The following is a 24,908-nucleotide window of genomic DNA, read 5'->3' on the forward strand; positions in this document are numbered from 1 at the left end:
GCTGAAAGTGCATCATAATAAAGTTATTGTGTCTCAAAAAAAACAAAAAAAAAACTGTTGAATTTTTAATCAACTCGTTACAACAGCTTGATCTTGTGGATAATGAAATGTCAAGATGATGCTGTGCTCTGTGCTGTGAAAGTAACTTCTGTTTATTTACAATGTTTTTGTTTGTTTGTTTGTTTGTTTTTTATTTGTTTTTCTCTGTGGATTCCCTGGTTTCTCATACTGTTAATTATCTATTTCATACCTTTGAAGGACTTACGTGCCTCTGTGACGAACTGTTTGTTTGAGTTCTGGATGTTATTGCTGAACAGTGTTGGGGAAAATTACTTTTAAAAGTAATGCATTACAATATTGAGTTACTCCCTAGAAAAGTAACTAATTACGTTACTTAGTTACTCTTTATGGAAAGCAATGCGTTACTTTACTTTTGCGTTACTTTTTAAATCTGGCCAGGGCTTGTTTCTTTTTATTATAAAAAGTTATATTTTTGGCAAATGTAAAAGCCTTTTTTTACACCAGAAGCCTCAGGCTTTGAGAAAAGTAAATTCACATCTGTACAGTAGACCACAGAAGAAAAAAATGTCAACTCTTCAGCAATAAAAAAAAGAAAACATGTTAGATTATCTTGAGTAATTTTTGCTTATTACTATGGTTGAATTGGATCGTCGAAGGTCGGCAGCAAAGACATCGGTTAATAAAATGGGATGAAATGCATAAAGGATATTTGTATTATTTAACATATATTCTGAGTTGAATTTCACTGATTTTATTCGTTTTGAGGAATACTAAATCTGTTTTTTTGTGAGTGAGATGAATTGCATGTTCACATTTATTCTAGAACAAACATCTTACTCCCGATTTCTCTCAACATGGAGACATGAGAGAGAAGTAACATGAGGGGGAAGTAACTCAGATATTTTCTTGTCAATTAAAAAGTAATGCGTTACTTTACTAGTTACTTGGAAAAAGTAATAATATTACAGAACTCGCGTTACTTGTACGTTACCCCCAACACTGTTGCTGAACAGTTTCTGAGGGACATTTTAGTACTGGTATTCATTACTGCTTCTGATCTCAGCACACATCACAGAGCCTTTAAGTTAAGTATAACTGTTATGTTCTTATACTTTACTTGTTATACTAATTTGAGGTCTTGGTGTAAATATTTGCCTGACAGAGACAACTCTGTGAATGTCCTTGAGTGGCCCAGCCACAGCCTGGACTTGAACACAGTCAAACATTTCTGGAGAAACCTGAAAATGTGTGTCTGCCCCCATCCAAGCTGACACAATACATTTAAAAAGTTGTGACAATTCTTTGTCATTATGGTGTATGAAGTATAGACTGACGTGCGTGGAAAAAAGTAATTTAAAGCAATTTATATTAAAAACATAAGGCAGCAGCATAAAACATGAAAAAATGAAGGAGTATGAATACTTTCGCAAGACACTGTAAACCTCTAAAGCGGGCCTGGCTCACCCAATCAGAAGCTTGGCCCACCCTGGGCCCATACTACATAACAGCCAATCACAAAATTGGTGTGATTCGATTTAATTTGAGCTCAATATATTTTTCTTGTTTATTTTCTTACTGCCGCTCCCATGACGTGTGTGTTCCACTCCTACCTACATATGCAAATGTGCTAATATTGTATACAATTTTCATGCTATCAATATGCGTGGCATTGAAATCACTTTTGAATGAGCAGATGCACCATTCACTTTTACTTTCGATTTCACAATCACACGCACTGTGTGTAAAGGGAGCACATCTTACAAATTTGGATATTTTGTCAATGAGCTCAGGATTTGTTGAGCAGCAAATCCAGCAAAACCATGGTCTTGTCAGTCATCTCTTTTTACTCTTGACCTGTGATCAGTCAAATCTGACTCCTGCTGCTCATGCCAAGTCTGCATTTTTTTCCCACTTAAGTGGGCTACTTTAAAATTATTGCCTTGGGTTGATTTTTTGGGTTTGAAATAGGCCTATTGCATGAATTCTGAAATGCTTGTTTTGAAATATTTGATTATATATATTGAATTCTATTTTTTTTATTATTCATTCATTTATTTATTTTTTTTTACTTTTTTTGCCGGATCCGAATCCCAGTGCAGCCCTCTCTTGACCGTGGAATATTACCTAAAGCATTCATTTATTCATTTATAATCATTCATCATTTCATCATTTCATTATTCCATTTAATTTAATAATCATTTATAATAATCATTATTATATAATCATATATTATTATATTATATTATATTATTATAATAATCATTATAGTCATTTATAATATTCTCTAGAGAGCTGAGTTTTGAATGAAAGGTTTTTGCTAATCCACAAAGTAGTGCATGAAACGTAAATATAAAATTAGTACAGAAATACTTGTGTTAGATTGCTGTCTCCATGCCTAGACAATTAAGATCCAGCCCCGGACGCCAGATCACGTCAGAAAATATCAGTTTGTCCAGTATCAGAACAACTCATCAGCAGAGAGGTCTAATACCCAAACCCTGTTAACAGGAGGGTTGTTGTTCTATCAGCCAAGAAGTTGACTGAGGAAAAAGCCAGTGAAAGTGAAGATCAGAAGCAGGAGACGAAGTAATGATGTTAAAAAGGAGCAGAGTTTATTGAACAGTCTTTGCGTATGTCTCAATGCTCAGACTTCGTCTGGAGAACACAAATCCAACAAGTATTGTTATACCAAACTGGTTCACAACAACATCCCATAAACCTTGAGTTTCTATAAACATTCCCTTGTATCTCTTATTCATGAAGACAAACAGCCCTTGAAACCACACAGTCATAAGACTAAACAACAACGGAAAATATATATATAAAAAACAACTATAATATAATATAAATGACTAATCAATCAATTAATCAATAAAATGAATATATAAATGACTATAATGATTATAATAAATGATTATATTATTAAATGGAATAATGAAATGATTAATGATTATAAATGAATGAAGAATAAATGAACACAACACAAATGTATGATTGCTCTGAGGCAAAACACACACAGTTTGCATTTGAGGACTGTCAGATCCTTCACTTGATACAGCTGTTATCTCTCTGTCTCTCTCTCACACACGCAGATGCGTGTTTATGTGCATTTTTGTGTGTTTTATGTGTGTAAAAGGAAAGGGTATGGACATGATAAATTGTCTTTAAATCATGGAAATTATCTAGAATGTTTTTGGTACTGGGCAAAATAGTAAAAACGCTATTTTTCTTTTTTAATGATACAAATAGGATCAAATGAACCTAAAAACAAATGTGATCACTGAATAAAAAAATGTAACACAAAAAAACTGAACTTGCGTATTTAAAATCAATCAGGGCTCCAGGAGTGGAAACTGAATTTGAAAAAGTTTTCAATAGTAAATGTAGTATTTTATAGAAATCCACTTTTAACAATTTAGACAATTAAAGAAAGACATGCAGCCCAATATTCTTAATTTAAGAGAGGTAAGAATAACAATAAAATACCTATAGATGAAAAGAAAATGAACTTGCCTCCGCCCCAATGTGCCACCCTAAATTTTATGTGATAATAGTAAATTTCAATACTATTTAGGGTAGATAGGGTGCATAGTGTGCACATTGGGATTCAAAAGACAGCCACTGGTTGCCACCTGCTGGTGTAATTACTAAAATTACAGAAAGAGTACATATTTACAGTTTCAATTGTTAACATACAATGTTGCTAAACCACCAACGCCCACAATAAAAGCGGTGACGAGGAAAGAGAAAATAAGGTGGGAGAAATTAATAATTAAAAAAAAAAACTATATACAAACACTGAACTGCATCTCTGAATGAGTCTTTTCTGTAAACTGAATCAAAAGATTCGACTCACTGGATGAATCAAACTGCTGTGCGGTTCTGAAACTCCCGCGGTCAGCGTGCACGGAAGTGGCTCCGCCCTCTCCCGCTGGAGTATTGGAAGTGGGCGGGTCTTATGGCGCTGTGAGGTTTCTGATTGGCCACGTTCCAGCCTCGCGCGTATTGCGCATGCTCAGTGACCCCACCGCCTCATCCTGTATTTACTGCTAGTGAAAATGGCCGCTACAGATGCTGCCGAGATTTCACACAGACAAACAAAAACTACTTTCACACTCGACTAAATGAAACGGATGCGACGCGAACGCCGTGAGGGAATATTATATAACGCAAAACGGAGTTCATTTCATCCCGAGCCATCACTGAAGTGTTGTTTAACAGTGTAAGCGCTAATTTTAGCTCAAGCTAACAGTCAGGAGTGCGCGCGTGCACGCGCCCGTGTGTTCGGGCTCGAGCAGAACCGGAGAGTCCAATGGCTGACCCGAGAAAAGTCCCGTTCGTCACGCTCGCCTCGTTCAGCAGCACCACACCGGCGGCGCCCGAGTCGAAGAAACGCCGGCGTGAGGACGAAGAGAATGAACCGAGTCCCGGTGTCACCGGCGGGGGGGCTGTTCGGTACCGGGAAACCGGCATCGGATCCCGGCGAACCCAAACCGACCGTCCGCCTCAACCTGAGCCTGTCAGAACCGAGTGAACAGAGATCAGCCGAGTTCAACTACAGCGAGCTGGTCCAGTCCAACCTGCAGGTGAGTGAACGGTTAAAGATCGGTCTGGAAACGGTTGAGGGCTCGAAACAAGCGAACCGAACCTGTAGTAAAAATACTGAAAGACACTTTGGATGAAACTTTTTACAATTCAATACCTACCGTTAACAACAACAATATCACAGACTAATGTACGTGACGTGTGTGGCTTAGTGGTTATTAAATATCTGAGTTGGAAAGGTTTTAGGTTCAAACCCGGTTTCTCCATTATAACTGAATCTGTCATAAATGTAAACAAAATGCATCAGTTAATTTAGTGTGTAATAGTCATCACAGCAATAGTAATAATGACTGGTGTAATATTTGCATGCTATAGATGCATAATGCTTTCTTTACAATTTTTCTTAGTTTTTAGGTTAAAAACACAAGATAATTTACAAGTTATAACTGTACATTTATTTGTCAGGTGATATTTGTTTATTATCAATATCAGCTTGTCACATCTAGTATTTTTCAGTGCTAAATGTAGTTGCAGCCCTGTCATTATATGTTTTCAGTTTTCAGTTTTTGGTATGTGTTGTGTGAAACAAGTGTTAGCAATTTTGTGAAGATTATTGCATGCACAAAAACTACAATTAGTATGGTAACTTTCACAAAGTAACATAAAACTCTTATATATTACACATGAAATAAGTAGTTTAAACGTTAACCCCCGGTTTCACAGATTAGGTTTTAAACCTAGTCCCAGACTAAAATGTAAGTCTGAGCGGTTTCATCTGAAATAAACTTGCACAGACTAATTGTAAAATATATCAGTGCCTTTGTTTTATTTCAAGATGGACCTGTAGTGTTTTTTTCCCCCAAGGCATATTTTAAAAATTAAATGTCCTAATTGAAATATGGCCTAATCCTGACTTTGTCTAATCCTTGTCTGTGAAACCAGGTCTAAGATTTTAAAAATGGTGAGCTAATAAAAAAATAAAAAGCACACCTAGCCTATATTGCACTTGATAACTGAAACAATTGCTTATATATAAAATTGAACATTAGTGTTACTTAAATATATAAGCTGACTTTATTTGGAATGAATAAACTAAATTGCAGTATCTGTTCACATTGGGACTTTAAATGAGTTGATTGGTTTTATCTAAAATGTTTTATTTGCTCCTAAAGGTGAGGAAGGTTCCTCAGGGTCTCACTCCAGCTCTGGACCCCAGCGACCCGTTTGCAGATGAAGACAAAGAGCGGCAAGAAGTTGAGGCTCTCGCCAGGAAATTTGAAAGCAAATATGTAAGTAATCTTTTACTGACTTCTCATACAAATGCACATCCACCCGCAACCCCCCGTGTTTTTATTTATACAGAAAACTCTTAATCCTAATCATGATATGTTAAAGTAATGTTATAGTTTGTGGGTTGTTTTATTGACTTTACATTGAGTGTGTTATCATTACAGGGAACCACTGTTAAGAAGAAACGACGAGACCGGATGCAGGATCTCATCGATATCGGTTACGGCTATGATGAAACGGATCCGTTTATCGACAACTCTGAGGCCGTGAGTATGAGGGGGAGCTTCACTGATCCTCACCAAGAAATTCATTGCTGAATGTGTCCCGAAATGCTCTCAATTGTCATTGAATGCATAATGAACCTCATGGGAGACAATAAGCAAGTGAATTCAGACATAGCTGTAGATTTGCTTTGTGTTTGATCACATGCACATCATCTCCTAAAATGACGAAAAACGACTTTGAAGTCCACTCTGATGCATCATTCGTCATTTTAGGAGACGACGTGCATGTGATCAAACACAAAGCAAATCTACAGCTGTGTCTGAATTATGCATATGTACAAATATGTATTGTGTTTTTCTGATAAATTTATGACTCTAGATTACATATTTCACTCCACACATTGACGTAGGTCCACTTTAGTGTGTAATTTGGACTAAAAATGATGTAAGTTTTGTAAATTGCATTTAAAAATGTTCCAAAATGATGCATGTTTGCTTAATGTGCATACAGCATAATTTTGTATTTAGAAAAGTTTCTCTGATAAATATATGAATGTATAGATGTCCTTATTTCTGTTGTGTCTCTGCAGTATGATGAGCTTGTTCCTGCGTCTCTGACCACTAAACTGGGCGGTTTCTACATCAACACCGGCACACTGCAGTTCAGGGCCGCGTCTGAATCAGAGGGAGAGGACGGAGGAAAAGACGCCAACCACTTTAAGGTGATCATCTTCTTCATATGCAGCCTCATCCTCACTGTTCCAGCAGGCTGGGCACATGATATGGAGAGCCAGAGTTATGATGGTGTTGTGCATTTAATGAAAAAATCGAATTACAGTGTGACCTGATTATTGAACCACCAAATAATTAAATAGACATACAGTCTTCATGCAGTATTTGCACACATTCTGTTGAGCATGTTTTGATGACATCTTTTAGCTTTAATATCTAAGCAGCAGCAACTGAACTGATTTTTGTTGATTTCTTATTTATTTTATTTATTTATTTTGAGCTGCTGCACCGTATTTCTGGATTTACAAACATTTTCAGTATTTGGTGTGGACGTCTCTCGTCTTTTTGCGAGTCTGATTTCATGCAATAATCACAATAATTAATAGCCGTAGCAATTAGGGATGCACCATTAATTGGTGCAATATCAGTTATTGGCACTTTATTCAGCAATACTGGACATTTAATAATTGGATATTTAATCGACTCATTTTAAGATTCATCTAGCACTAATTTATAAACAGCGGTTTACCCATGAAAAGTGGAAAACCTTTTAATGTGTGCATCTTACAGTAGTGTTTAGTGTTTAAACTAGTTGTTTAACAAAGTATTTTGGACTTGTCCTATTTATTGATTATCTGCTATAATATACATTATCATAGTTTTTTTTTTTGTAATCATATCACAGTTAAAACTGTAGTTTTAGTTGTAGTAATCACAATATGACTTGTTTGACCAAATTATGCTGTAGTCCTTATTACTGGTCAGCAGTTTCTCTCTTTACCAGGTGATTTTTGTGTGATCTCTGAACAGTTTTCTAAATCTGTGATGGTTCGATTGACTGAGATGATGTTCTTGACTCTGACTGACAGAAAGATGGAGAGGAGCGGGTGATAAAGAGAAGGAAGAAGAAGCAGGACGGCGGCTTGGAGGAGAAGAAACCCAGGAAATTTAAAGTACCGAAACCGGGGTGAGTTCAGTCGTGCTTTTGTGTTTCACTGTGTGATTTTGAGTCTGTTTTTTAAGCACTAGATGAACTACTTTGACCGCTATGCTGCGTCTCACTGACAAATTTGTTCAAAGTTTAAGTTTTAAGTTAAGTTTGTTTAAAGAATGTAGGAAATATGTGACCCTGGGTCACATATAATCACATATGTGAAAATTTGCTGAATTTTAGAACTTTTTAAAGGTCAGGGTAAATGTGACTTATTTTGTCTTCTAGGAAACATTCAAGTATATTCTGTAGCCTCTGAAGGGCAGTACTAAATGAAAAAATATGATATTTAGGCAAAATAAGAAAAGTATACACATCTTCATTCTGTTCAAAAGTTTTCTCCCCCAGCTCTTAATGCATTATTTTTGAATGTCACAGAATTTGTCAAAGTTTAAATTATTCAAAAGTAGGTCATTACACTTAAATCAAACCGCAATATGGACTAGTATCTGTAAATGGAGCAGACGAGCAATTTTGTTTACTACACACACTGAAGCGCACTGACAGCTCGTGGTGATTTCAGCGTCTGTCGTCTCACTAAATGGGGACATAAATACATGAACAATATCTGCTGAGAGTCACTTCATGAGCATGTGACCGTTCCATTTTAGAAAAACTAGCGTTATATTAGGGCTGGGCGGTATATCGAGTTCTGGGGATATATCGATATGATTCCCCAACGCGATGCGGGATTATCCAATATCTTTCATATCGATATGGTTTGAGGCCACACATGCTCATGCGCACGCGACATGGAGGAACACGCAGCGCCGGTCAACACAGAAAACGTACTGGGGCCGGTTGCACCAGCTAGACGTAAAAAAGCTGGGTGTAAGCCATACGCTGGGCTTTGGAACGTCCAACTTTACGATAAATATTTACACCTGTTGCACCAGACTACAACCAGGCGCAACTACGCCCGGCGTAGACGATGCGCATCCATGCAAACACATTGTCCTGCAGTGACAGCTGAGACGACACCCACGCTGCAATGCCTACAACTACTAATATAAGACTGAATTGCTCAAGACATCATAACAAGTGAAGCCACCGCGAAATAATTTTATTAACTTAATATATTCTAATGTCCGCGTTTTTGTATCTGAGGTCTCCCTCCACATTCCCATGATATAATTTTTCAGACTAACACTAAAAATAAAGGCGACAGGTTAATATAATGAATGTAATACAAAGCTTCTTTCTATATCTTTTTTTCTTGCTATCGAGTTTATGTACAACGAATCTTTCCTGAGGTAAATGTGAATTTACGTGAAAGTTGTACATTTTAGCCTCTTGACATCTTTCTGTGGCTGAAAAACCACATTTATATATAGTAGAGTTTGTGATAGAATTGACAGAATTTGAAAGCTGATACTTTATTTCTGATTAAAAAGTAAGCACAAAACTTACTGCAGTTATTGGATGGCAGGCACGCGGCAAATGATGAGAGGAATTAATTTGATGAGAGAATTTGATAACAATAAAACACGGTGAGAAAAAATAAAACATTTCATAGGGCCCTAAACATGTCATTTTTGTAAACCTTTATTAAATTGATGTGAAATTGTATAAGTTTCATGATTTTAATTAATTAGACATGCTCTTTGATTAATAAAATTAATTTAACCACTAAAAAGTAGTTGATAAAAATTAAAACAGGGAAAAATGGAATTGGGAAAAAAATAAAACTGATTTCATAGGGCCCTAACTTTTTTAATGATTCTGAAAGGAGGATGCAGACTTTTGACCTCAACTGTATGGCTATTTTAATTTCTTCGTTTTCATAAAATCAGACTTCAAATAAACAATTTCAGTTTTACACCAATTAATCGTGTAGTGCAACTGCGTGAAATGAGCATAACGTGTCTGAAGAAAATTTAGTTTAATAGAAGTTGTATATATTTGTTGATTATTTGTTTTTGGTTGATTTAATTTTTGTTTTGAAATTATTTTGCTCACCAAGGCTGCATTTATTTAATCAAGATACAGTAAAAACAGTAAAAATTGTGAAATATTATTATAACTTAAAATAGCTGTTTTGTATGTGAATACATATTTAAGTGTAATTTATTCCTGTGATGCAAAGCTGAATTTTCAGTGTCACATGATCCTTCAGAAATCATTCAAATATGCTGATTTGCTGCTCAAGAAACATGTTGAAAACAGTGCTGATTTATATTTTTGTAGAAACCATGGTGCATTTTATTTTTAGAGATTCTTTGATGAATAGAAAGTTCAAAAGAACCGCTTTTATTTGAAATCTTTTGTAACATTATAAATGTCTTCACTGTCACTTTTGACAATTTTTATTCTCACCCCAAACTTTTGAGTGGCTGTGTATATGATAACTTTTGTTTCTCTTTCTGATAGTGTTTCGGCTCTGAACCGGCCGGAGAAGAAGAAGAGGAAGAAGCTGATGAAGGACTCTCTGTCTCTGGCCGCCATGATCCGCCGCTTCACCCGCGAGAAAGAGGAGATCCGCAAGAAGAACCCGGCGACCACCGTCAAGCTCGTCCGCGCTCCGCCCAACGCCACCGCCGCCGTCGCCCCCAGCAACGACCTGTCCATGGCTGACTTGACCTCTGACCCGGCGGTGATGTCACTGCTTGGCGGAGCCACGGAGAACGACATGCTGCAGGAGCTGATGGGCGATCTGGACTTCGGTCTACTGGACTCTCCTGGGCCGTCCAGTCCCGGGCAGGGCGAGAACGGCACTGTGGCGGCCCAGAAAGCGGGAGCCGCGGGTCGAGTGCAGAAGACGGGGCTGATGCCACCGCCACCTCTTCCCAACAGCCTTCCTGCTCCACTTATCAAACGAATCGAGGACCTGCGCGCGGTGAGTGCTGACCTTTACATACACGTCATAGGATCTGCATTTAGTTTCATTAAATCGAATTCATTGGCCGTCTTTATTCAAATTCTCATGGGATTATTTCAGAAACGGGAACGTCGTGGAGCAGAGGGCTTGTGAGATGCAGTTTGTGAAGCTGAACTGTTTTTTATTTTTCTGCAGGTGTACATAATTTAATAGTAATACAGCCAAAACAGCACTTGTGTAACACATCCACTGCCTTTCATAATATATTTGTAGATAAAAACTGCTTTAAACTAGGGCTGCACAATTTAGGGAGAAATCGGATTTTGGATTATATCGGTCTAACAATAAGATTATTAGAAAAATAATTATTTACTGTTATACTGTATGTTAATTAACAATAATATTAATAACAGCAATAATAATACATGTAATAATAATAGTAATTATTGAAATAATTATTTTTATAGTGTATTACATAAATGTTACAGTCGTATGGATTTTTTGATTATATTGTTAAAATTTTAAGCAATTGAACAACTGAGTATTTAATAATAATGACAATAGTAATAGTAATGTTTAAAAAGAAAAAAAAAGTTGTGGTTTTTTTGTATGGGTGCATAATTTGTCTAAAAATGGTTGCTATATATCAGTATGACTACAAAAAAAATCATATTTCATTATGAATGCATGTCTACTACTAATAATAAATGTTAATAATAATAGTAAATTATTGTAGTTATTATTGTAGTAATAATTTTTAGTGTATTATATAAAAATTGTATTGTATTATTTATTCATTACATTTTTTAAAAAGCGAAAAGGTTTTTTTTTTGTATGGGTGCATCATTTGACATTATGAATGTATGTTAATTAAAAAGAATAACAATAATAATAATAATAATAATAAATGTTAATAATAATTAAATTAATAATTAATAATAATTATAAAGCTGAGTATTGAATAATAATGGTAACTTAAAAACAAAACAGAAAAATCAAATAGCAATTTTCCAGATTTTGTATGTATGTATATATATATATATATATATATATATATATATATATATATATATATATATATATATATATATATACACACATCTCAATATGCCTATAAAATGATAATCATATTTCATTCTGAATGTATGTTAATATAATAATAATAATAATAATAATAATAATAATATTGTTTTGTTGTTGTTGAAATAGTCATTTTTAATTTTTATTTTATATTTTATAAAATTATTATAATAATAGTGAATGTACAATGTTTAATTGTAGGTAAATATAATTAAATTATTGTATATTGTTTAATTATGATGTATAATTATTATTTTTTAAAAATATAAGCAAATAAAATAAAGTATTTAATAAGATATTAGCAATATTAATACTAATAATGCTAATAATTTATAGCTGTCCTAATTTTTTTTTTTTTTTTAAATATATTCTGTTTGTTTAATTAACTTGCAGTCTTTGTGATGTGATAAACTATACCATATTACAATTTTGTATTTATTTTGATTAATTGTGCAGCCCTACTGTTGATTATCTGCTTTTAATTGACTTTTTTTTTTTTCAAAATTAATTTCAGCATTTTATTTAAAAAAGCACAGACCTGATTGATCACTAATGACTGTCGTTCTCAACCGTTTTCCTCGTTAATCTTTAATCTAGTAATGTTATGAATGTGTAGTTGCTCTGTGTGTGTGTGTATGTCGTCTTTTCTTTCCAGGCAGATTGTGAAGGAGAGAGAGGAGGAAACGAGGTAGAGAGAGGTGTAGGAGGAGCAGGCGATCATGATAGAGAGAGAGAATAGACAGAAAACAGTGAGAGCAGGAGGAGGGAGAGGTTAGAAAGATGGAAAACAGGGTAAAATAGTGTCAGTAAATCAAATCACAAAACTATGGTATCAGTTAACACAGTGAGTAATTATAGCAGACAGGCTTGAAATGCTGCAATATACATGTTTACAAACATAATGGGAACACATTGAAAACAGAGCTGTTGTTAAATGCTTGTTTTCCTCTCAGGCGTCTCGTCAGTTCGATATGGAGGGCAGGAAGAAGTTTTTCACGCTGGACATGAACAACATCCTGCTGGAGTGAGTTCATTCGGCCGTTGTTTTCATTTCTAGAGGCACTCTTTCTCTGGTGTTTATCATCTCACTGGTTCTCTGTGTGTCTGTAGTATCGAGCTGCAGGTGCAGGAACAGCCTGCGACGGTGCGATCGGCCGTCTACTCTCATCTGGAGGCGTTTGTGCCGTGCAATAAAGAGGCTCTGCTGAAGCGGCTGAAGAAACTCAGTCTGAACATTCAGGACGACCGGCTGCGGACGCCGCTGCTCAAGCTCAAGCTGGCCGTGTGCAGCGTCATGCCGGAGCAGATCGCGCGATACAACATGGACTGCATGGCCAAAGTCGCCAAGTAAGAGCCTGGACTGACATAATTATGATTGAAATTAACACCTACATTTCAGGATTGTACAAGTTTTAAGAGCTCGTTATTTTTATGGATTTTTAATGATTTAAAAAGTGATTAGTCAAAGAGCTCACAATATTTAATTTTAATTCAGAATTTTTTTATTTATTTTTTCTCCCCAATCTTTTTTCTTAATTTTTTCTTTGTTTTTAATATGCTTAATATAGATATAAATTTTGTATTTAAATATTTATTCAATTTTTATAATTTACAATTTCATAACTGTAAAGTTATGTACTGTAAAGCTTGATATACTTAGAAAAGAAGAATTTTAAAAAATAATAATTTAAGAAATATAGAATTTAAAATGATTTATTTATAAAAAAAATGACAAATCAGTTTTAAGTTTTATTTTTGTTTATTTGTTAAAATTGTCTAGATTTTTTTTTAAATGCATTTAGCTTTTATCCAAAATTTTAATTTAAAGTCTAGAAATCATATTTTTAAATGAATTTTCCAGTTGTGTATCATTTTAAATTATATATTTATACATTTAGCAAATAATTATTATTACAAAAAGGAACAAAAACGATTAGTCAAAGAACTAACAATATTCATAATATTTATTTGTAATTCAGAACTTTTATTTTTTTTTTTTTTTTTCTCCAACATTTTTTTCTTAATTTTTGTCTTGAAGTTTTTAATAAAATAATAATTTAAGAATTTAAAATTATTTAATTATAAAAATGTCCATTCGGTTTTAAGGTTTATAAATTTGCATGACTTTTCAATGTCTAGAATTTATATATTTAAAAAAAAATATATATATATATATATATATATAATTTTTTTTAAATCAGTTTCTAATGTTTAAATCATTTTTCTTTAATATACATATCATTTTGTTTAATATACAGAATTTTTTTTTTTTTTTTTTTTTTAATTTACAATTTCTACCAGAAAGAAAATTGTAGAGCTTGGCATAAGTAGATAAAAAAAAAGTTTGGAGATCTCATTTAAATGAACTTTTTAGTTGTTTGTGTTTTAAATTTATTTATTTATTTATTTATTTATTAAATAAGGCTTCCTCATATATCTAAGTTTTTCAAGACTGTGAAAATCCTGGTTCTTCAGAGAGAAAAAAATAATAGAAATAAGAAATATCTTGATTTTGTCTTATTTTATTGCTTGTTTCTCAGGCAGCAGACGGAGGACGGTGACAGAAACGGCTCAGAGGACGATGATGAAGAAAAGCCAGGAAAAAGAGTGATGGGACCCAGGAAGAAATTTTTGTGGGATGACAAACTCAGGTGAAGCTCAGAGATCACACCCAGATCAGGAACGGTCAGTAATGCGAGACTCAGGATCGTCCTCAGGGAACATCTCGAGACAAACCAACAGTTCAAGGATGTGGCACTGACAGGCATTCTCAACCTTTTTGACTCCAAGATGGTTTTCAAAGACAAAAGTTCTTGTTTTATAGACTCAAAGAGCAGCAATATATTCATGTGATTAGTTGAAATTATTCAAACAAATTTAATTCCATAATTGCAGATGTTTCAAGAATTAAATGTTCTTCAGGATTCATACCAGGGTTATTATCTTTAACTAGAATGAAAACTGTATTTTTAACCATTTTCATTCTAACTTCAAAATGAAGTGCTAAAACTAAAATTAAAATTATAAAACAAAACAAAAATTATAAAATTTTAAAAGGAATCAAAAAATTCAAAATAATATTGAATTGTTTAAATTAATAAAATGTAGTATTACATAATTTAATATTTATAGTATAATATAAATAATTTAATAGAATTTAATATACTTTTCTAGTTTAGGGTTAGGGTTTTTTAATACATGATTGTAAGATAAGGGTTTTTTAATACCTGCTAAAATATTTTAGAGCTCAATATAAAATGAAAAAAAAAAATATATTTTCAAAAAACATTTTAAGATTTTAGAAATTACACTTACATTCAGAAGTTTTAGATTTAGAAATTACCATTTTCCTCATATGTGACCCTGGACCACAAAACCAGTCATAAGGGTAATTTTTTAAAAATTGAGATTTATACATCACGAATAAATAAGCTTTCCATTGATGTGTGGTTAGGATATGAAAATATTTGGCTATACAACAATTTGAAAATATGGAATCTGAGGGTGCAAAAAAATCTAAATATTCAGAAAAACGCCTTTAAAGTTGTCCAAATGAAGTTCTTAGCAATGCATATTACTAATCAGAAATTCTGTTTTGATATATTTACAGTAGGAAATTTACAAAATATCTTCATGGAACATGATGTTTACATAAAATGATTTTTGGCATAAAATAAAAATCTATGATTTTGTCCTATACAATGCATTTTTGGCTATTGCTACAAATATCCAGGGTCACATATGTCATCTAGGGGTTGACTGCAGCTGATGTGAGATGTGGTTGTGTGTTTGTTTGCGCAGGTCTCTGCTGTGTAATCTGGTGCGGGTGAAGCTGGGCTGTTATGAGCTGGAGGGTCAGGGTGCAGTCTCCCCTGAAGATTACCTGAAGGTCTTCATGGAGACGGAGGTCAAACCGCTCTGGCCCAAAGGATGGATGCAGGCCAGGTGGGTTTCAGCACCAAAACACCAGCACTGCTGATGTCTGTGCTGGTAAATAATGTTGAGATGTACAGAATCGCCAAACATCCTGTGTGATTGACTTTCAGTTTCTCTCTCTGTTTTTCAGGATGTTGATTAAAGAGAGCCGTATGGCTCACAGTCACCTCACAGGAAATACGTGAGTATTTTCCCCTTGGTTATTTTTAAACACAAACAAGCTGCTTTGACCTATTTACTTTGCTCAGATCTAATTATGAGCACTGTTCATTTACTCACCCTCATGTCTTCCAATATATAAGTGGCTCTTTTTCTTCAGTAGAACAGTAAAGAAGATGTTTAGCTGATGGCTTGGTGCTTGGTGGTTCAATAAATGCAAGTCAATGGGTGCTGTCACTTTAAGAGTCAAAAAATATATCGTCAGAGCCGCAGGTATTCATTTTGTCTTGCCTGTGTATGCTTTTTAGCTCTTAAAGGGATGGCACCCAAGGACCACAGTTTCTGCCATAAATCTACAGTTCTACTGAAGAAACAAGTCACCAACAGTTTGGATGGCCTGAGAGTGCCTAAATTTAAAGCTAAATTTTCAGTTTTGAGTGAACTGTCCCTTTACATTTTTCTTTTTCAAATTCTCCAATTGAAGAATGACCTAAATATTGGTTTATTCGTTGTTTTCATTTGCAGTTATATATACTACAACTCAGAGGTGTTTTTTTTTTTTAAGATTTTTAATTTTTTTTTTTTTTGTTTGTTTGTTTTTTTTTAAGTATCTTCTGCTCACCAAGCCTGCATTTATTTCACCAAATGTGCAGCAAAAACAGTACATTTTGCAATATGAATGCCCCTTTTAAGTTTGAGATTTGGGCTTTTTGGTTTTTCATAAAGTGTTTTTTCACATTATTTGAAAAATGTCCAAATAACACTGTTAAGTGTTTCTTTTATAGCACTTTGTCCATTTGTGTCAATAGATTTTAATTACAATACATATTTTTTTAAAGGGGTGCAATTATGCTTTTGCACTTTTTGAACTTCAGTCAGTGTGTGGTGGTGTATCTTTGGGCATAAAAAAAGATCTACAAAGTTGCAAATCTCAAAGTCCACTCCAAAAGGTGATATTTCATTTTTAAAAAATCTCTTTTCAAGAACTACAATGAACAGCACCTTTGGACTACAACATTTTTTTTCCGCATGCAATGATGTCACAACGCGATCCATTAGTATATAATTAAAATATATCCAGCATATGGAAATTCAAATTGTTGGGGGGTGGGTAGGGATGAGGTGGGGGATTAGCCTGACTTTAGTGATGCAGTGCAGAGGCACATTTCAATGAACAGCAGCGCAGCGGGTATAAACACAAGCATTGACTAAAGTGGCCACTTTAGAGCTGTAACACGCCGCAGACGTGTGCAGTACAGGGGGTTGAAACACATGCCGAAACCACAATCTACTCCGGTTGCTGCGTCGGAGCCGTAACATGCTGCAGAGGCGTGCAGTGTGTGGTAAGAGCTTTATTCATCATACAGTGCAGATAACGTTAGCTTCACTTATAACGCAAGTTTTTTTTTTTTAAAATGCATAAACTTGCACTAGAATAGGCCAGGCTAATTGCAACGCAGTGGGACAGCTAACAATCATAACACATTTCCTTTTTTTGGAAGACGGTTCTTCATTCAACCCGGAACTAATCGAGCCTTTAGTGCCAGGCTGGGAGAAATGTATTGTAATAATGTAAATTGTGTGGAAAAATAATGCGTTTTTGAACCACCAAACTTGAAAGCGTGTTCTAGTACACCTTCAAAACAAAATCAAGACTTTGAAAAGAGTATAATTTAAAGGCCATTTTCTCAAAATGAGGTTTGTTTGTTTGTTTTTGTTTGTTTTTTTACCCATGCACCTGCAGTGTCTCTCCTTAAAATATATTCAAATAGAAAGCAGTTATTTTAAATGGTAAAAATATTTCAAAATTTTACTGTTTCTGCTGTACTTTGGATCAAATAAATGCAGGCTTGGTGAGCAGAAGTGACTTATTTATTTAAAAATCTTATGTCCAAAAACTTTTGACTGGTAGTGTATGTCTGCATTATTTTTTGCATTTAATTGTGTTTGTTGTTGAATATTGTCATGTTACAGATACAGATAGCCTTAGATGCTGAAGTGGCAATAAAAAAATGGCTACTACTACCATTGTCACATTACAGAAATAAACCGGCTGATGGTGTTTCATGTTCTTCTTGATTAAACTGCACCTTTCTGTTTCCAGAGTAAAGAAAAGGATGTTACCAACTCCGAAAGCGAAGCCCAAGCCTCAGGACAGCGGTGTGCTCCAGCGAACATCCGTCTCAGTGGACTCCACACCACCTCCAGCCATCCAGCGTCCGGCCGTCTCAGTGGAGGCCACGCCTACTGCTACTGTCCAGCGAACGCTGTCCCCACCGGAGCCCATCTGCCTGTCGGACTCTCTAGATGAGGACCTGACGGCCCCGTCGCTGGACTCCATCTCTCACGCTCTGGCAATGCTGAGCAGTGCTGCGAAAGACCTGGTCCAGTCCGACAGCCCGCCGACTGTCGAAGCACCCAAACCGTCGCAATCACTGCACGCGTCTCCACACTTGGCCAAAAAGAGCACTAGCACCCCACCTCCTCCTGCTCCTGCTAGCATCCTCAGCTCCTCGACCTCGTCTCCGGCAGTTAAAAGCGTGAGCGTCTTGTCGCCGGTTCAGAGACACTCGGTTATTCCTGCTCAGAGACCAGCCGTGACTCCGGCCACCAAAATGGGCGTGTCTCCGGCAAAGCCCCGCCCTCCACCGACAGCGTCGCCTCTTCACGCCCCTCAGAAGATTCCGGCGGGAAAAACGGTGGTTGCCATGCCAACAGGCCTCATCAAAACCAGCAATAACAGCTCGTCTCCGGCGCAGTCGCGCACGCTTCCCACCGCTTCCTCGCCGTCGCTTTTAAACGTCAAATCCGCGCAGTCTTTCCACGTGACGCCGCAAGTCAAAAACCACGAGTCGCCCAAACCCGGCTTCATCACGCCCATGCAGGCCACGCTCACCAAATCGCCACACAACCCCAGCTCGCCCATTATTAAGCTCACGCCCACCGCCTCGCCTGTCGTCTCCAGAACGCCTACGATACCCAGCATGCACCAGCACGCCTCTAAGAGCCCGGGCTTCCACACGGGGTTCGTCGCCGGGGGTTACAGCTCCCCCGTGGGGCAGAAAAATTCGTCTCAGGGCAACAGCATCTCCGGACTCGCCACGACAACCGCATCTGTCGCCAAGCAAACGGCCACTAGTGTATCACCAGTGGTGGGGACGGCCAATCACAGTCAGAGACACAGACAAGTGGGTGGAGCTAATCAGGGGGTGAAGACAATCACATCTGTGTCCACGGCCACAGCGTCTCCACTCGCACAGGTCTGTTTTTGGCTTTTTAGATTTACAGTTAATCTTTATTACAAGAATTTACTTCAAATTATTTTGCAGTGCTTTACATTAAGGTTCCATTAAATATATTGTTCCATTTATATATTAACTAACATGAACAAGCAATGATTAGTATATTTATTACACTCTATTAATCTTTGTTAACGTTAGGTAATAAAAATACAGTCGTTCATTGCTAGTTCATGTCAGTTTAATTATTTTTATTTTGTTTATTATAATAATAATAGTATTATAATAGTAAAAATATTATTATTACTATTATTATTATTTTGATTAAACATTTATTTATGTTTACTACATTCACACTCTAGGCCAATTTTTAGCACCAAATCTCTTCACTTTCTCAGAGAAGTTTATTAGCATAATTATAATTTTATTTGTCGAAACATCTTAGTCCTTGGTTACAAAAAACAAAAACAAACAAAAAAAACAATATCATCTGATTTAAATATTACATTTTTAATTCAGCAGTGGAATTATTTTTAATATTTTAAAATGTGCATTAAATAATTATAATTGTAGTAATGTTTAGTTTATTATTTTTTAAAAAAGTTAATTAACAGATTTAAATTAGTTAAATTAGAATAAAATGAAAATAATTGTAATGTTTAATGAACATTTTAAAATAATTTAAATGTTATTACAAAAATGAAAATAATGAAATATAATAATGAAATATTTTATTTCATTTAAACATTTTTTTTAATTACAAAAAAATGAAAGCAGTTGTTAAATATAATAATAATAATAATAATAATAATAATAATAATAATAATAATTTTTTAATTTAATTTAAACATTTGAATTCTTTCTAAATTCTAATTTTAAAAATTAGTGTTTTCTTTTAATATTTTCAAAATGTGTAATATTTTTATTTTAAAATTTTAATTAACTTAAGGCTGTCAATTAATTTAAATTCTTTTTTTCCCCTAAAATTAATCACGATTAATCCCACCTAACATTAAAATTTTTAAATATACTTTTATTTTGCGATAATTCCACATTTGATCAGATTAATGTAGAAACAATATAAAGACAGTATATTTTTAATATTTGTTAATTTTTTAATTAAACCTCACTGATACCAGTACTACAGATATCGCTAAGAAAAATGTAATTTTTTTTCCCCAATATTTAATCACTGACTATAGCTATTCAGCATTACAGTATAATTGAGATTTAACATTTATTAGGCTTTAAAAAATAATCTAATTCAAGTGAATTTATCAAGTGAACAATCTTCACAAAAACCCAAACCACCTGTGCCCTTCAGCAAGTAGAAAATATACAGAAATTAAGTAAATTTGTCAAACACTAAATACTAAATTAAATATAAATGAATCCGTAAAGCTACAAAAGTTATTGATTTCTTCTTTTGTTCTTTGATTAATAGACAGCAGCTGGGTTATTACCTTATTTGGCTGCTATTACTTTAAGAGCTGCCACTGCTGAACGTGACATGGATATTTATAATGCTGTTAAACTGGAAACAATGAATCACCTGTGTTAATGCACTTATGTTGACAGTACTGTTTTTATTATTCTTATTATCATTATTATTAATTCTTTTTTTTTGACTTATTTTATTAGTATTTTATTAGTTTACAAAACAAAGTCATCAGACTCTATAGGGATGAGTTGCTTTACCACATGAGGAGGCCTTTATAAATGTCTGCTGTGTGCTTTTGGCTCTGATGATGATGATGATGATGATGATGATGATGATTTTCTTCCTCGTCTACAGGTGTCGTCCTCCAGCGCTCTGCTGGGCTCGGCCGGTCCATCTCTGCCGCTGGGTTACGGGATGTTGGGTGGTCTGGTTCCCGTCTCTCTCCCGTTCCAGTTTCCAAACCTGCTGAATCTTCCTTCCTCTGTGGTTTCCACGGCGACCACCGGCGTCTCGACCAATCCCAGCAGCTCAGGGTTCAACCTTTCCCAGAGTGAGTCCATGTGATCCGTAAATATGGAGTCATTTATAATTCTTGTTTACTTATTTATCTATGGAAAAGTGAATTCTGCATAATCTTGCATTTTTAAATTCCCCAACATATTTAGCACTGCTGTGATGTTCCTGATACACATTTGTGCCACAAGCATTTATTGGTGGACTTAATATATGTGACCCTGGACCACAAAACCAGTCATAAGCAGCAGGGTTTTTTTAGCAGTAGCCAACAAAACATTGTATGGGTCAAAATGATCAATTTTTCTTTAATGCCAAAAATCATTAGGATATTAAGTAAAGATCATGTCCTAAAATTTCCTGTCATAAATATATCAAAACTTAGTAATATGCATTGCTAAGAACTTCATTTGGACAACTTTAAAGGTGATATTTCTCAAAATATATATATTTTTTTGCACCCTTCAGATTTTGTAATAGTTGTATTACAGCGATCAATGCTGATTTATTCGCAGTGTATAAATCTCAATTTGAAAAAATTGACCCTTATGACTGGTTTTGTGGTCCAGGGTCACATATGTGTGTATTTATTGAAACATGAAGACTATAAATCAGATTTATGTTTTTACTGTATTTTAATGATTTTAATGATATTAAGCAACAGATCCATAGATGGATTCATAAATCTCATTAGTGGACATTTAAAAAATGAATATATACATATTTCTCCGGGAATTTCTTTAAGATGTTCAATCAAATAGCAAACTGCTTAAAAGCTTTTATAATTTCTATATATTATAGAATTATTGTGAGAAAATGTTGTTGAATTATTTTCTTTATTTATTGAAGTTTTATTGTTGTTATGATCATTATAATTTTTCTACTTAGTTTGCCATGAAAAAAAAACCTTTCTGCTATGACATTAAATAATAAACAGAAAATAATAGTTTATAAAATATTATAAAATTTAATTTGTAAGTTATTTATATTAATTTATAAAATTATAAAAATGCAATTTTCTGCTCACCAAGTCTGCATTTATTTGATCCAAAGTACAGCAAAAACAGTAAAAAAAAAAAAAAAAAATATTTAGCTATTTAAAATAACTGTTTTCTATTTGAATATATTTTAAATTGTAATTTGTTCCTTTGATCAAACTGATTTTTCAGCGTCATTACTCCAGTCACATACTGCTTCAGAAATCATTCTAATATTCTGATTTGATGAAAAAACATTATTATTATCAACATTTAAAACAGTTTTTTTAAGGATTCAATCAATAGAAAGATACAAAAATCACCATTTATCTGAAATAAAAAGCTTTTGTAACATTATGCACTATACCATTCAAAAAAATATACTTTTTTCTTTTTTGGGAAAGAAATGATAGAAATTAGTACTTTTTATTTAGCAAGGATGCTTTAAATTGATCAAAAGTGATGATAAACATTTATAATGGTACAAAATATTTCTATTCTATTTCTGTTCTTCAAAGAAACCTGAAAAAATTCTACTCAGCTATTTAATAATATTATTAACAATACTGTTTTGAGCATCAAATCAGCATATTATAATGATTTCTGAAGGATCATGTGACACTGAAGACTGGAGTATTGATGCTGAAAATGTATCTTTGATCACAGGAATAAATCGCATTTTAAAACATATTCACAGAAAACAGTTATTTTAAATAGTAAAAATATTTCAAAATTTTACGTTTTTTTTCTGTACTTCAGATCAAATAAATACAGGCTTGGTGAGCAGAAAAAAACATTAACAATCTTACTGTTAAACGTTTGACTGGTAGTGTATATAAATAATTTTTTATTAAATGAAATTAAAGAAAGTATAAATGTGCATTAGTGGACTTTAAGTGACAAATGTGTATCAGGAATAATCTGGAATATTTCTAAATATGTATTATAATAAAGGAATGAGAATATAGGAATAATTCTAAATGTTCAGAAGCAAAACTTTTATTACTATTATTTTTTTAGTCAGCTGATTATCAAGAGTTTCTTTAGACTGTAAATGTAAAGTTTTATCTTCAGTTTGGTCCTTCAGTCATTTACATGCACTTGTGTGCTTAAAATGGATAAAATGTCTATCTTTCAGATTTATTTTAAATGATTTCTTAGGCTTTCTACTCGACAGGCCCTCATTATCTGCTGTCATGTGTGTTTTTGTGTGTGTGTACGGCTGCAGTAACTTATTAGTATTTACTTTAGCACATAATTTAGTATTGAAATCATGAAACTTATTAAACATTGTTGCAGCTGTGTGTGTTTTGTTACTCATCTTCTGCTCTTCATCACATGGCTCATCATGAATCTGCTTCCTCTCATGAATCTGTGAGTCTCATGTGGCGTCTCATGCGTGTGGTGTGTGTCTCTCTGTCCCGTCTCTCCTCAGATGTGTTAAAGGGTCTCATGTCAGGGGCTCAGGCCGCTCTGCCGCCACACTTACAGCTGGCTTTCTCAGGTAATCGCTGAGCGAGCGACGCTGCCTGCATGCGTGCGTTTGCTGCTTTCTTCATCATCTTCAGTCGAGACGAGTCGCTGAGCTTCGTTACTCACACACTTTCTCTTTCTTTCTCTCTCTGTGTGCAGATGTCAATCAAACGCAGGGCGGAGACATAAAGAGGAAGACCTTATGACATCACGGACTGACCCCGCCCACTTTTATGCATGATCTGCTGGCCGTCCAATGAGACGGAACCATTTTTATACGCATTTGAATATTGATGCTGATGAATAATGTTATTTGTTTAAATGATGATCCGTAGGTTGTACATATGTATCAATGTTTACACAGACAGACCTGATCACTGTGACGGGGAGGGAAACACTTGCGTGCGTGCGTGTGTGTGTGTTTGCATGTCAATTAGCGCGCAGCTTCTGTAAATGATTTTTTTAAAGTGTGTGTGAATATTGGTGAGCGGGCGAGTGAAGGTGTTCCTCCCTCTCTGGTGTGGGTCGGTGTCTCCGGTGCTGTTCACCAACAAACGCCCCTTTAAAATGATGAAATAAACTGAAAACCAAATGACGAAGGGCAGGAGGGCGGCCATTGTAATATACTTGAACTTTCAGGATTTGTTTACTTGCGTTTCAGGACACGAGCAAAATAAAAATGCAGAAGCCTTAGTCAAAACTTTGTGTCTGTGATGATTCTGCTGTTTGTTCACAGAATTCCCGGTAAAAAATTAACAATTTAGAATAAGGAACGACCTTTCTTTCAGAGCAAATTTTTTTTGTAGCGTATACAAACATGTTAATTTTGTTACACTACCAGTCAAAAGTTTTTGAACAGCAAGATTTTCAATGCACACCAAGCCTGCATTTATTTGATCCAAAATACAGCAAAAACAGTATAATTTTGAAATATTTTTGCTATTTAAAGTAACACTTTTCTGTTTGAATATATTTTAAAATTTTATATATTTTTGAAATCAAACCTGAATTATAGAAATTAATTTTTTATTTAGCAAGGATGCTTTACATTGATCAAAAGTGATAAAGACATTCATAATGCTACAAAAGATTTTTATTTCAGAAAATGCTGCTCTTCTGAACTTTCTATTCATCAAAGAAACTTGAAAAAATTCTATGCGGCTGATTTCATTATGACATCAGCAAATCTATTAGATTAGATGCTAAAAATTTTGCTTTAAAATCACAGGAATAAATTACATTTAGCATATATTCAGTTAAAAAGTGGTTATTTTAAATAGTAAAAATATTTCAAAACTTGCATTGTTTTTGCTGTATTGTGGATCAAATAAATAAATCTTACTGTTCAAAAACTTTTGATGGGTAGTGCATTTACTTAATTTTTATTATGCTCCAAGTATAAATATATTTCACAGTTTATGGGTTTTTTTTTTTTTTAATGCAGATCATAAATCCAAATTATCACCCCC

The 24,908-nt window shown here is 34.4% G+C and overlaps 1 protein-coding gene across 1 annotated transcript; it reads left to right on the forward strand.

Annotated features, from left to right (window-relative positions):
• The first annotated feature begins 4,045 nt into the window (after nucleotides 1-4,045).
• Nucleotides 4,046-24,134, forward strand: ubn2b (ubinuclein 2b). The gene is given in 16 exon segments (XM_051106581.1): nucleotides 4,046-4,464; nucleotides 4,466-4,607; nucleotides 5,739-5,855; nucleotides 6,021-6,122; nucleotides 6,671-6,802; nucleotides 7,682-7,779; nucleotides 10,174-10,639; nucleotides 12,655-12,725; nucleotides 12,812-13,048; nucleotides 14,242-14,352; nucleotides 15,503-15,646; nucleotides 15,768-15,818; nucleotides 17,901-19,056; nucleotides 20,831-21,026; nucleotides 23,402-23,470; nucleotides 23,599-24,134. Coding segments are annotated over 16 exon segments (3,270 nt in total). The 5' UTR covers nucleotides 4,046-4,333; the 3' UTR covers nucleotides 23,646-24,134.
• The last annotated feature ends 774 nt before the right edge of the window (nucleotides 24,135-24,908 follow it).

The sequence above is a fragment of the Labeo rohita genome, chromosome 3 (assembly GCF_022985175.1).
Source record: "Labeo rohita strain BAU-BD-2019 chromosome 3, IGBB_LRoh.1.0, whole genome shotgun sequence".
In the NCBI taxonomy this organism is placed as follows: Eukaryota; Metazoa; Chordata; class Actinopteri; order Cypriniformes; family Cyprinidae; genus Labeo; species Labeo rohita.